Source organism: Saccoglossus kowalevskii, chromosome 14 (assembly GCF_978046115.1).
Source record: "Saccoglossus kowalevskii chromosome 14, keSacKowa6.1, whole genome shotgun sequence".
NCBI lineage: Eukaryota > Metazoa > Hemichordata > Enteropneusta > Harrimaniidae > Saccoglossus > Saccoglossus kowalevskii.
This window is the reverse complement of record NC_140654.1, coordinates 5,443,395-5,457,759: the sequence shown is the minus strand read 5'-3', so window position 1 is coordinate 5,457,759 and position 14,365 is coordinate 5,443,395. Positions and strand designations below refer to the sequence as shown.

The following is a 14,365-nucleotide window of genomic DNA, read 5'->3' as shown; positions in this document are numbered from 1 at the left end:
TTTTACAGAAATTAATAAAATTACACTCAAGTCCAAAAAAACAGTTTTTATTGACTACTAGTAAGTAAGAGCTTTGGTAGCACCCATTACCCATGAGTCTCTCTGCCTTTCCTTCATACCAAATTTATAAACAGTTCATGTTTATTTTATTGTAACTAAGGCCAGACTTTTATTATCCCTTGTTTCGCAAACCCGCCGAATGAACAGGAGCCGAAAATGAAATAAAAATATGATTTTATTTCAGTGCAATTTTTCGCGCCTGCCGACTTGTAAGCTCAAAACAAAGCTAAAAAAAATATTATTTTTATTTTCATTTTTTTACCACCCACCGCATAACAAATCCAAGTTGCATTTTTGTGGGAGTATCATGATCAAAGTACCGAAGTCTCACTCAGATGAGAAACAAGGTTATACATGGAATAAAATTTGATCTCACTTACAATTCTTTGAGAATCACACAAATCTAATGGGAAAAAAGAATTAATTTTATTTTTTTCCCGCTCTCCTCAAAAAAAATTACCTTATAAAGAAGGGGGCAAGGGTTATTTTCGTTCAACGTAATTGCAATATTTTTTTGTTCGTACAACGTAAATAGAAAAAATAAATTCCGTAATTCTGTAATCACAGGCTAGACGTACAACGTAATCAATCAAATATTTTTTTCGTACACTGTAAAAATGTGTCATTTTTCTCGTACGTACAAAAATTCACATCCAAATAAAAAAATCGTAAGGAATAATCCAGGGAAATTACATTTTAGAAACTGTAAAACGACTAGATGACACAATTCACTACAAAATTGAATGTCAAGACGTAAAAGGCCCTCTAAAAAATGAACCGAATGAAGAGCATTACGAGGGTAATATGCGCATGCGTCTCTTCACACGGCGCAGCAATGGCGGAGAATTTGAGTCGGGGAGCTCTTTGGACCAATCAATGTTCCATTACTTAACATTGTAAACTGTAAAAACGTTTTTTTTCTTCGTAAATTGTGAAAAGCCCTTTTTATTTCCCGTAAAACCGTACCAGCTACCCCTCTTGCCTCCCCTCTATAAAAACTCACGAAACAAAGAATAACAAAAGTCTGGCCTAAATACGTCAAACAAAAATAAATTTGATTTCTACACTCGGTACCATGCGCATCAGGTTGTTTTCAACTCTTCTTTTGCTTCTAGGCAAAATATTTCACTTCCCAAAAATACTGGTAAGACAAAAAAAATGCACCACCACACCATTATTTGAAACATATCCTGACCTGAAACATATTGATTTTCATTTTCGGCCATGAAAAGGTTCACGACTTCTAGAGAAAGATTGTATAGCGAAAAACTTTCTAAAGAATGATTTTGTGAACATCCGTGGAGGAGGTTAACAAAATAAAGTAGTATCAGAAATTTAGATATTCATAGAAACAATAATACCACAGGGAGCCCAGGGACTATGATCAACTGTACGCACTTCTTATGAGCGGGGGGGGGGGTTATCGGTTGGTAGCTAGTGTAAGGAGTAGACGTAAATCCCCCCCCCCCACATAATTCAATACCAGTAGTTGAATGACTCGTAAACAATAACGGGGCACAGTAGGACAAGGTACGAGAGCATTACGTTTTTAAGGGCATTGTGGGTAATTTACTATAATAAAGTCTCGCAAAGTCAATTTGAAATCTCGCGTTAGTACAAAGTTTAAAGGTCATACACGTGTGAGAGTTGTTGCAATAATTTTTGTTGAAATATGGGGAAGTCAAAACGTACTAAAATGTCACGAAAAGACGGAGACCATGTCGAAAGAAATGTCCCACTTTCAGAACAGATACTAGAGGACAAGTCGGTGCATGGCAGTCAGCGAACCAAAGTCAGAAAGCGTCAAGACGAAGAAGAAGGCGTGAGTATTTAAGAAAAAAACACCCTGGCTTGAAGTCGTAACTGACCATGATTCAATATAATAACATTCATTACATAACAGTACGTCCGCTATGTCTGTCAATCACAGATTATTACAGAAAAGGTGGCTTTGTCAGGCAGTTAAAGCTGATTGTATGTTTGTATGGTATATGTATTTAACTTCTGACTACACAATTACAAGACCAAAACACGGCACTTGTAATGCAGAGTAAAGACGGTTATGAAAGTCGGATACACTGGTACACTTGAAATATTTTCATTGTACATGTGGCATGGGGGGGGGGGCAGTATTTAATATCTGAGTTTTATAACAGTATTATTTAACTTCTAACGCCCTCATTGAAATTGTCAAATAATGTTTTCTGGTGAAGGTCTTCAGGGCAGTCCGTCGTCCTTGGGATTTTGGTGAATTTCAAACTCTGCACTATTTTTTCTTGTGACTGAACATGATTTCTAATTGTAATTTCCTCTGGCAGAAGTAGAACATTCACCTCGCAGCTGGGCAAGTTGTTTAAATAATTATTTGCCAGGGGCAAATAGTGGAAATAAATTGCAATGGTGAATGATACATTTACAGGGGATTTTCTAGGAAAAAACTGCAAGAGGGAGCACTGCAATTCAATGGAGGTGTGGAGTTTATGATATTTCTAAGTTAAAATAGAGCACTCTATGGCTTCCTTGGGGCCAAAATTACTATCAGACAGGTCACAGTTGAAGACTGTGGCCACATGTGATCCCTGGTCATTAAGAATTGTATGGTTGCCAGAGAATCTGCTTCCCAGGGTAAGGGGGTGCATGTCCATGGCATGAGGGCGCTGCAGCCCTGTTCCCTTGTTTAAAAAAATCACTGCATTTAGTTACCTTCATACTAATAATTTGTTCTATGCTGTACGAGTGTGAAGAAAGTGTACAGTTTGATTTGTGGTATGATTCATGTTAGATTTGCATACGATTGAAATACCTATAATTTACACAAATGTTTATATATACCATTTTTTGTGTAGAAAGATAGGGGTCAACCAATTTTTGTTCGGAGAAAATTGCAACAGTTTCACTCACATCAGAAATCACGTGGCTCAAACAAGTATAAAATAGCTATAGAAACACACAAGAAACGCATGAATATGTTTAAAAGAACATTAATCATATATAAAAAAAAAATAGTCTCAAATTATCACCATTCAGTGCTAAAAAACTAAAAAAAATATTATATATTCCGTGCATTCGTAGACACATCTAAGAACTATCATGCGCACTATGAAAGTATTTATAACCTTGATTTTCATGAAAAATACAATTTTTTCGCAAAAAATATTCTTAAATTGACTGAAATTCATATATATATCAATATTCGTGTGAATTATAGGTATTTCAATAGGAGTATCGAACGTGAATCAAATGAGAATCAAACTTGAATCATGTGCAGTTGAGCGTGAATCGTACGCGAAACGAACCGTATGCTGTCTTCACACTCGTGCTATGCTGTTGACATTTGTTTCACTATAACATGATCATTTATTGTAACATTCATATTAAATGTGTGTATCTCCATAGTGAAAAAATACCATGAAATACAGGTTTTCACTCTGCTGTTATATTCTACATCACACACCAAAACTACTTACTTTATATAACAAAAACAGAATTCTATATGCTTGTGGTTATATACCCTATACCCTACAGCCCCGCGCCCTCATAGATGTTCTCGTTGATTTTTTGTCGTCGGAGTGATTCACATCCCCAAATTTCGGTTCCCCAGGCGCCTATGATAAATAACCTATCTAACTGCTGGACTGAATAATGATATTTTCAAAAAAAAATCGTGCAAAAAGGGGCGTAAATCTGTTGTTTATAGATCATATGTTTTTTTTTGCTCGGAAACAGAAGGGCGATAAGACCAAGCCAAACTTTCAAGCATGCAGGTTATTTGGTTTGGACGGTTACATTTGTTTCGGGGAACATAACACCTTGTTTTTAGTGAATCAAGAACATGTTTTTTGATATCTTACTTATTGTAATGTCTCTTGTATAAATAGTCCTTTACTTCAAAATTTGACATTGGTCTTTGAATATAGCAATGTTCATGCCACTGTACATAAAGACGCACACCCAGGAAGTCAACAACATTCACTTGAACGTTTCAAGCTAATAGATATAAACATTGATTGCATCAATCATGGCGAACGATGATTCAAAAGCTTTCCAGGATAGCTGTATTTAGTGTTAATTTCGATGTCATGTGTCTACATTTATGGTTCTCAATTTCTGCATCTAAAATCGTATTGCTGTTGTGGACAGCGACGACCAACAGATTGCTGTCAGATTACAAATGCAAACATTGTACACATGAAAGAGATATCTAGAGTGCTTTGGATTTGTTAAAAATAAACCAAAATGTGACACTGTATCTAATTGTGGTGGGAACTGATTGATATCACTATAGAGTTGAGAACAAATGTGTTGGTGAATATGACTGACCGTGAAAGACACCAAACACAAAGTGTTTTGTTTTTACCATAAAATGATTTTTTCAGGGAAAATATTTCATGAATGTTTTATCAATTTTCATAAAAAACACATGCCTTCATTGAATTCACTGTACTTTTTTCCCCCAAATGGTCAAACCTGTTCATATTATAAATCTATTTATTTTTTTGCCATTTCTAAGTTTGTAGATGATAAACTCTCAAGGAAGATTTTAGAACAAGCAAGACAACAACAAGAAGAGCTGGAAGCAGAACATGGAGTTGGGTGAGTAATTTTTTGAATAATTAATAAATGACTGGCTATAGATATAATGCATCTAATTTTGTATGCGTACATATGGTAAAATCTGTATAACAAGCCACAATCATTTATTTTGAACAATTGAAAACCAAAAATTCATCATGTATAGATGTTCTAGAAAGCCGCATCCCCTCTGTTGCATTTTACCATTTTAGTAATAGAAGCTAGAGCGCCTAAAACAGATTTTACGGTACACCAAAAGTAAAAGTTAATTATAACACATTGCTTAAAAACATTTGCGAAAAGATTTAAAGTCATTGTAATAAAGTTTTGTGATAAATTTTGAACAATAAGCACTTGGTTTAAAATCACCATAATGTCATCGACTCATTAAAAATGGCAGGCATCATACAATTATTTGCTCTTTTAGAAGCACATCTTCAATAAAATTGCATGTAAACCAAATATTTCTTTTGTTGTTTACTGAATATTTATATACAGTAAAAGTTCAGGACGTACCTCACAAACGACAAGTCTTGGAGCATCGGCAGAAGATATATCAGATGAGGAAGACGCATTCCCAGATAACGAAGGAGAATTCTATGAACACATTGTGAGTCGTATTTTTTAATGACCACTCTTGCTAAATGTTAATTCAAAATCAAAGTTTATTTTGTGATTATATGAAGATTGTTTGCCTATTGGTGCTATGCAACAAACTATCGTTTTTTGTTGCTACATCACTGCTGGACTATATAAAGGAGGCATGATGATCACTATCCTCGGGGCGGACATCCGGGCAAAACAAAGGCCCAAAACTTGCAGAAAACGGTACTTTGGGATAACTGTCGACACTCCTCTGAACAGTGTAACAAGATTAGCCCTACGTGTGTAACATATATAAGTTTGGTTGTTTGGGATTACTTCAAAGTTGAGTTTGTGTTGTTTTTTCGAATTTTCACCGGCTCGACCGGCATTCCACAGCAGCGCGCACAGAGCCCATAGAAATGCATGTACAGTGGTGCGCGTCGTAGCAACGTGGAACGTCTTGTGATGTAGCCCCGCCCCCGAGGATAAGGCCAAAAAAAACAACTTATGTTGCCCTCAAGTCGGAATATTGAAAAATTGGGTCGGCCGGTCGGTCGGATTTTTTTTTTTTTAAACTCGTGAAAACTAAGAGTATCGTAAATAGCCGAAGTATATGGGGAAAAAACACGACCCAATATTTCATATTTTTCGGCCGGTCCTGAAGGCAACAAAACAATTTTTTTTTGGCCTAATAAAGCTCCTGTTTATGTCTATCATTCATTTGGTTTTATGTTCACCGGCAAAATGACAAATAATAATAAATATTATCATACATTTGTCACAAGTTATAGTTTTCCCTAATTTTGCAGTATCAGCAACCTACACTAAACAACTGGATTGGGAAAGATGCACAGACAGTTAGTCAACACGTGCTGTACTTGTTTCCTTGCATACTTTTGAGGGTTCTTGTAATAAGTCATGATCTCTTGCACTTGGGAACAAACGTAATTCCGTAAACAGTTTAATCTTCACTGATAACATTTTTGCAATTTCATGACTTTATGGCATTTGTGAAGACAGAGAAATTTTTACTGCTACAAAATTTAGCAATCTTCAATGACTAACAAAATTTTTGAAAAGTTTTCTTTGCGAAATTAAAACAGTTTACAGTATCTCCACTGCAAAAAGTTCAGTAACATTTTGTGAGGTTTAACCCAAAATAAAATTGTATATCTTTGATAGTCTTGACTCAAAACCTGAGCTTTGCTGTCGTCACTACATTATATTTATTTTCACACTGACAGGAAATTAATGAAGAAGATGAAAAGGCACTTGAACTGTTTATGAGTCGGGACCCACCAATCAGACGAACATTAGCCGATATAATTACAGAAAAATTAACAGAAAAACAGACAGAAGTTGCCAGTCAAATGTCAGGTAAATGACCCACTCTAAACATTGTTTCTTGATTTATTTATTCTGTCAGTCTGTCCATCCATCTGTTCATTTTCCATATACTGTATTTGCTCTATTAGTAGGACATGTGCTCAAACATATTTGAGAGAAAATTACGAAATGTGAAATACATTTTTATGTTGTGTGCAGAACAAGTTTCATTTGAAAAAAATCTGTTGGTGTTTTCATTTTTGTATTGCAAGTAAACTATTCATATGTCATGTGTGCTAAGTTGTCAGAAATTTGGCACATTTTTTTATTGCAAATGATTGGCCACTTTTTTGAGAAGATAAATGCAAATCTGAACATGCTTCTCTACGCCTGTTTCTGAACACTTGCTTCTCCACATCTGTTTCTGACCACATGCTTCTACACCTGTTTCTGAACACTTGCTTCTACACCTGTTTCTGAACACTTGCTTCTCAACACCATTTCTGAACACCTGTTTCTGAACACTTGCTTCTCCACACCATTTCTGAACACTTGCTTCTACACCTGTTCCTGAACACTTGCTTCTACACCTGTTTCTGAACACTAGCTTCTACACCTGTTCCAGAACACTTGCTTCTCCACATCTGTTTCTGACCACATGCTTCTACACCTGTTTCTGAACACTTGCTTCTACACCTGTTTCTGAACACTTGCTTCTCCACCTGTTTCTGAACACTTGCTTCTACACCTGTTTCTGAGCACTTGCTTCTACACCTGTTTTTGAACACTTGCTTCTCCACCTGTTTTTGAACACTTGCTTCTCCACACCTGTTTCTGAACACTTGCTTCTCCACACCTGTTTCTGAACACTTGCTTCTCCACACCTGTTTCTGAACACTTGCTTCTCCACACCTGTTTCTGAACACTTGCTTCTCCACACCTGTTTCTGAACACTTGCTTCTCCACACCTGTTTCTGAACACTTGCTTCTCCACACCTGTTTCTGAACACTTGCTTCTCCACACCTGTTTCTGAACACTTGCTTCTACACCTGTTTCTGAACACTTGCTTCTCCACACCTGTTTCTGAACATGTACTTCTCTAGACCTATATTTACACCCATATCTGAACACCTGGACTGTTATGTTCATTGATGTCATATCTCATCTGTTCTTTTTCTTGTCAGATGGCATGGCAATGCCTGAACTTGATGAACGAGTAATTCAAGTATATCGAGGAGTTCGTGAAGTACTATCAAAATACAGAAGTGGGAAACTACCAAAAGCTTTCAAAATTATCCCAAACCTAGCAAATTGGGAACAGGTAAGAAGAGCAACTTCAATAGACCATTTCTAGCACCACCAAATATATACATTTTATTTCCAACGAAACATGGTTTCATTGCATTGTAAAATGGTAATTGTAATTAAATTTATTGTAGAATGTTATACGTATGTGGTATTTTAAGTCAAGATATCGACACAAAGAAAGAAAAAAAATATATACACACACACATACCTTTACGAATACCATCATGATACTGTTTTTTCCAGCGCCTTGAAATCACGGAGCGTTAACTGTGTGGCTTGTTTATTCGCATACGTTTGTAACATGGCATTTGACAGCATTCTTTCTTCTCAGAAAACTCAAATAGTAAACAAAATAACACCTATCGGTTTTATCACGTTTTTCGGGGGTTTAGCACTTAGTCAAACTTTAATCAGACACTAAAAAAGGCCCCAAAAGTGGAGCATGGGTGCTAAGTCCGGGCTAGTACGGTATGTACACGTGGTCGTTACATGGACGTCAACAATCTTGAATGTTTACTTTTGTCTTTTCAGATATTGTATTTAACTGAACCAGAAAGATGGACGGCAGCCGCCATGTATCAAGCAACAAGAATTTTTGTCAGTAATCTAAATGCTAAGTTAGCACAGAGGTACAAATTTCAAAAAAAGTAATACTATTTAAATGAACGGATAGTTCCGGGTATTGGGTATTCTTGTTGGTGCATGAAAGTATATTAATTTAATGAGAAAATATGAATCTGCTATGTAATAAATTGATACTATAGGTCCATAAAAATAATATAATAAAATACTTCTTCTGAAGGTCAAATGAATCCTTAAATTAGTTATTATGATATTAATATTAATATTTCTGATAATTTGACTAGTTTATAATTAGGGTAGGGACATGATGTTTTACTAGCTCTTTTTGAGCTATTTATCATGTTCCACATCATAATGACAAAGCATTATGTATTTAACAAGTACCTTATTGTATTTACTTTATGGTGAAATAAAATATACAATACAATACAACCTGTCCCCAGGATACAAAGATTGTGGCTGCTCTGAGGGACCCAAGGCTTTGCTCAATTCTAACACTTTTTCTATTGTCTTTGATTTCTGGAGCTATTGTTCTATAAGACTCATCCATGCCTTGTTTTTAAAAATATCAGACATAACAGAAGTCAGAAAGCAGCTAAATTTATTTAGGTTTGCATATACTTATAGTCTATTTATCTAAATCACTGATCATTTCACGGCCAATGTTGAAAATACATTGTAAATTAAATCGAAATGCTCTTACGTTTTGATTGATTTATTTGGGTCAGTAAAACACAAATGCACTTTTATAGAGCAGTCTGTCACCTATGGTATTGATCACACCACGATGAATGTCTGATTTGAAAACAAAAATTTTTGAAGAAATGCTGATTCCATTGTTGAAAATAAAGATTTCGATGAAAGTACAAATCATTAAAATGTCTATGAAATCAAAAAATCGTTGCTGGCTCTACGTAATTCCAAGAAAATTTGATGTCAAAAACTGCAACTTGCTTTCCATCATGGCTTGTGACCTTTCAGGGGCTCTAATCATAACACTATCATGCGAGAACTGAAATACTACATTCTGGCTGCCTACACTGTATCATGTCGCATTAATCAGTTTCGCTACTGCCAAGGGTATTTTATTGAATTTAGTGGTTGTTGTTTTTAATTAATCGAAAATCCTTCATGACTTTTTTTTGCTACTATTTTTGCAAATGGCCACTGTAGTACTTTCGCTTTCAAAGTCAGTAAAAAATATATTGTACATGGCCTGATGAGTACATAATAAAGAACATGCTAATATTTACAACTAATATTTGATTTAAGCCATGACTCGCATTTTCCTTCTGAATTATTTTTTGTTCTTTGTAATAATAAAACTAAAAGTAATAGTGAACTAGTATAAGAATAAGAATAAATATACAAGCCCTATAGGTAAAGATTTCTCTTGCAAATTTATATCTGGATTTAATCATTCTTTCTGAATTTTTTTATTCCAGGTTTTTGAATCTTTTATTGTTGCCTAGGATACGGGATGATATAACAGAGTACAAAAGGCTAAATTTTCATCTATACATGGTATGTGAATTCTGTTATTGTCTTGTGTTATATGCATCAATTGTATCAATATAAATATAAATAAATGACTGTAGAATATGAACAGCATGTGAAAAGACAGGACATCAGAAAATATAACTTACATCCTGGCATTTTCATCGCCTGGCAACCATCACGGTGAAAACAAAGGCCGAAAACTCTTAGAAAACTGTACTTTGGGATAGTTGTTGAGACTCCCCTGAACAGTGTAACAAGATTACCCCTGTGTGTGCAAGATGTATAAATTTGGTTGTTCAGGATTACTGGTAATGAAAGTTGAGTTTGTGCTGTTTTTTCGAATTTAGCTATTTTCATCTGCTCTTTGACCGGTCTTCCACAGTGGTGCACGTCTTAGTAACTTAGAACATCTTGTGTCGTAGCTCCGTCCGAAGGATATATGTTATTTACAGTTAGTCATTAAGTTTGTTGTATTCAAGGGTTTATGAGATGGGTATGTAACTTGTGTGATATGTGATGAAGATCTCATTTGAAATTACTGTGAATATTTCAACAGTGCTGTCAAAATTTGTGTTTCATCTGAATCAAACACCGAATTGTGTAATGCCTTGTGACATTTTATAACACTACAAATTGCATGTATAGTGTTGGACACAAGACTGTGGAATGGCTTTAATAATGGGTAACAACTTCAACATGTAATACTCTATCTCTCTACAGGCTTTGAAGAAATCTCTCTTTAAACCTGCTGCATTTTTTAAAGGAATTATTCTGCCACTTTGTGAGGTAAATATTGTTTTTAACAATTTTGACTACTGAATACCAGTACCCTTTATCTGGTGATGATTTTTGACGGAACTGAGTACTCTTTATCTGGTGAAGATTTTTGACTGAACTGAGTACCCTTTATTTGGAAAAGATTTTTGACTGAACTGAGTACCCTTTATTTGGAAAAGATTTTTGACTGAACTGAGTACCCTTTATTTGGAAAGGATTTTTGACTGAACCGAGTACTCTTTATCTGGTAAAGATTTTTGACTGAACTGAGTACCCTTTATCTGGTAAAGATTTTTGACTGAACTGAGTACCCTTTATTTGGAAAGGATTTTTGACTGAACTGAGTACCCTTTATTTGGAAAGGATTTTTGACTGAACCAAGTACTCTTTATCTGGTAAAGATTTTTGACTGAACTGAGTACCCTTTATCTGGTAAAGATTTTTGACTGAACTGAGTACCCTTTATTTGGAAAGGATTTTTGACTGAACTGAGTACCCTTTATCTGGTAAAGATTTTTGACTGAACTGAGTACCCTTTATTTGGAAAAGATATTTGACTGAACTGAGTACCCTTTATTTGGAAAGGATTTTTGACTGAACTGAGTACCCTTTATTTGGAAAGGATTTTTGACTGAACTGAGTATCCTTTATCTGGTAAAGATTTTTGACTGAACTGAGTACCCTTTATTTGGAATGGATTTTTGACTGAACTGAGTACCCTTTATCTGGTAAAGATTTTTGACTGACCTGAGAACCCTTTATCAGTTTCTGAAGTACCGGTATTAACTCAGTAATTTCCAATTCTAAACTGAAATATCTGTCTGTTTTTAATAATTAAGTTGCTGCATCTTGTTCTTAATTATTAAATGAATACTCCGTTCTAATTTCTCCTAAATACCATATTTTCTCTATTCAAAGTGCTTGAGTAAGTGAACTACATCGCTGTGTTGCATGGTCAAAACTAAGAAATATTTCAACCATCTAACGTAAAATAAATGTAATTTGGGTTAATGTTTGCTTCTATTGTCGTGTGTTTCTGATAGCACAAATACGGCAGTCAACTTGATTCGCCAATTCAAAAAGTTTTCTGCATAATAAATATAAACATTAAAAAAGTCTCAGCTCATGATTTGTATTTCTACTTTGCAGTGTGGTACATGTACATTAAGGGAAGCAGTAATTATTGGCAGCATTCTCAGTAAAATCTCCATACCAGTGTTACATGCAAGTGCTGCTATGCTGAAGATAGCAGAAATGGATTACAATGGCGCTAATAGCATTTTCCTAAGGCTCTTATTAGACAAGAAATACGCGTTGCCGTTCAGAGTTGTTGATGCTGTAGTACATCATTTCTTAAGGTAATTGTAAAATAAACTGTGGTAGAATGTACCATATTTTGGAGCTCAAACTTAGGAATTGTAAAGACAATTATTTTTGAGGCAAAACATATTAAAAATGTCTTGGTCTTCCGAGTAGTGAAAATTTAAAGGCACAACTTAGGGGGTTGGGACAATTTCCTTCAGGAATTCGATTTACTTGTGGCCCATGAAGATGGCGATGTATCTGTGGTCATAAGTCACATGACTCAATATACGATAAGGTTTTGCTTCTTGACACATATGACAGTTAAAAACCTGTGACTTGCGTGCTTTTTATTTGGCAATTTTGCATACCAGTAAAGTGACGTATGGCGGAAATGAATATTTAGTACATCATAATCAAGAGGTATTATTTAATAAATATCAAACATTCTATTGGAGATGCGATTCTAATAAAGCAAATACGATACTGGGGAAATATTTGTAGTGTCTGTAGGAAGTAGTCCAAACAGTTTGTTTCTAGGGAAACAATGTGCAGGAATTTGTTCTTTGCAAATGTCAAATATCTGTATTTTTGTTTGTAGGTTTCTTCATGATAAGAGGCAGTTACCAGTACTGTGGCACCAGTGTTTGTTGACCTTTGTACAGAGATATAAACAAGATATATCGACCGAGCAAAAAGAGGCGCTGATTGATTTATTGAGAAATCAATCTCACGAACAAATCACTCCGGAAATAAGACGAGAAATATTACATTCTAAATGTCGAGATGAGGAGGATGATCAGCTAATGGCATTGCAGTAAATGCAACTTGTGACATTGTCAACCAATATCATTGCAGTGTGTTCATCATGTGATATGTACCAACCAATGGCACTGCAGTATTAAAATAAATCATGCAAACTGATTTAAAACCTTAAACATCTTTCTGGTACTTAAAATGTTCTCTGAACATTGTAATACACTGGCCATACATATGAGGAGAGTCGATATTTCCAGTACCGTACATCCTGTGTGCAACAATTTCAGCTCTAACTCTTGAAGTATCAATGGGAGAACTACAATGATCTACCAGTCTATGCCATCTGAAAGCGTAAATATCAGCAATGCAATTCATGGGTCATTCTAAAAGTTTTGAATAGTCAAAAATTGTAATGGCCATCAGTTAGATGGCATAGTCGCCTGTATTTAAGCTTTCAGATAGCATATAGGTCTTTTGATACAAGAAATTGAGGTCATGTCCTGGCATACACTTGTAATAAAAAAAAATAAAAAAAACGTATTTTTTTTTAATTGTATTAAGAGTTGACTTCCTTGCAGTCTGTTGTGATTCTTGAAAAATAACACAAAATAGGTAATTTTGCATTCGTCGCCGTTTACGTAATTTAAGATTTTTTATCTGAATCACATTAGTCAGCAGAAAGTAGTTCTCTTTTTGAAATACGTTTGGTTTGTGCTTCCTAGAAACAATTCAAGCAAATCTTACGGTATATGGAGAGCCGCGACGCAAGTGTCTCTCTCACTCAGCCGGCTTTAGTATCGGTGACAATGAAACCAATATTGTAGCAACCCGTAACTGGGAGTGTTTTGGCTATACTTGGTAGCAGTTTGCGAATCTGGGGCCAGCAATTTTGCAATGTCATGCCGAAGACTACCAACTTTTTTTTATCACGGCTATTACATTTCTGTCATGAAAATTATTGTCTTCGGAGAAATAAAAATTTCAAGCCCACTGCGATAGCCATATACCGTAGCGAGACATTCCAACCTCCGGAACGATAACTTTGACCATGATTGATGTGTCTCATCAGGAATGCAATGTTGACTTGACCTCTGATGAAACATTAGTAGTGATCTGTAAAGCAGATGCTTAAGGTAGCGAGAAGGGAAATTTTCACTTTTTTCTTGATCTTTCAAAAATTGATAAAACGGTTACTTTAGACCTTGATACATCACCCCAGGTTTACAAAAGATCGAAATTGCGAAATAACGTTGCTCAAATTAGTGTTTTAAAACACTAGCAGAAAAGACTACAACTGCCGTTTCGTGGATATTTGCATAGTGTTTATCTTTGGAAGGAATTAAATGATAACATCTTATCTGTATACTCTGTTGTTGACGATTCTGATATAACGGGTGATAAGCTTCCAGTTGCAAACAATGCGTGTTTATCTAACGTCCATTGTCAGCATTATTGTCAGTCGAGACTTCGTCGGAGAAACATGGTCATACAGTACTCATTTCGCCCAACCTTCCGCTTTTACATCGACCGCTTATCGCTTAATTTCCGACCACGCGGTCTTGTCCGACCGGAAACCGACCGCATTTTAATCGC

General features: G+C 35.4%; 1 protein-coding gene across 1 annotated transcript; it reads left to right on the top strand.

The window, feature by feature from the left end:
- Positions 1–1,642: 1,642 nt before the first annotated feature.
- On the top strand, positions 1,643–12,951 carry LOC100373419 (bystin-like). Its single transcript, XM_085507831.1, has 10 exons — positions 1,643–1,882; positions 4,571–4,653; positions 5,131–5,242; positions 6,462–6,594; positions 7,729–7,865; positions 8,384–8,481; positions 9,880–9,958; positions 10,655–10,720; positions 11,861–12,069; positions 12,615–12,951. Exons 1-10 carry the CDS (start codon positions 1,733–1,735, stop codon positions 12,832–12,834), a joined length of 1,287 nt encoding a protein of 428 aa, XP_085363957.1. The 5' UTR covers positions 1,643–1,732; the 3' UTR covers positions 12,835–12,951.
- The last annotated feature ends 1,414 nt before the right edge of the window (positions 12,952–14,365 follow it).

Coding starts and splice junctions, on each gene's coding strand:
- LOC100373419 (XM_085507831.1), top strand. CDS start 1,733: ATGGGGAAGTCAAAACGTACTAAAATGTCACGAAAAGACGGAGACCAT. Junction 1,883..4,570: donor GTCAAGACGAAGAAGAAGGC/GTGAGTATTTAA, acceptor GCCATTTCTAAG/TTTGTAGATGATAAACTCTC. Junction 10,721..11,860: donor TTATTCTGCCACTTTGTGAG/GTAAATATTGTT, acceptor TCTACTTTGCAG/TGTGGTACATGTACATTAAG.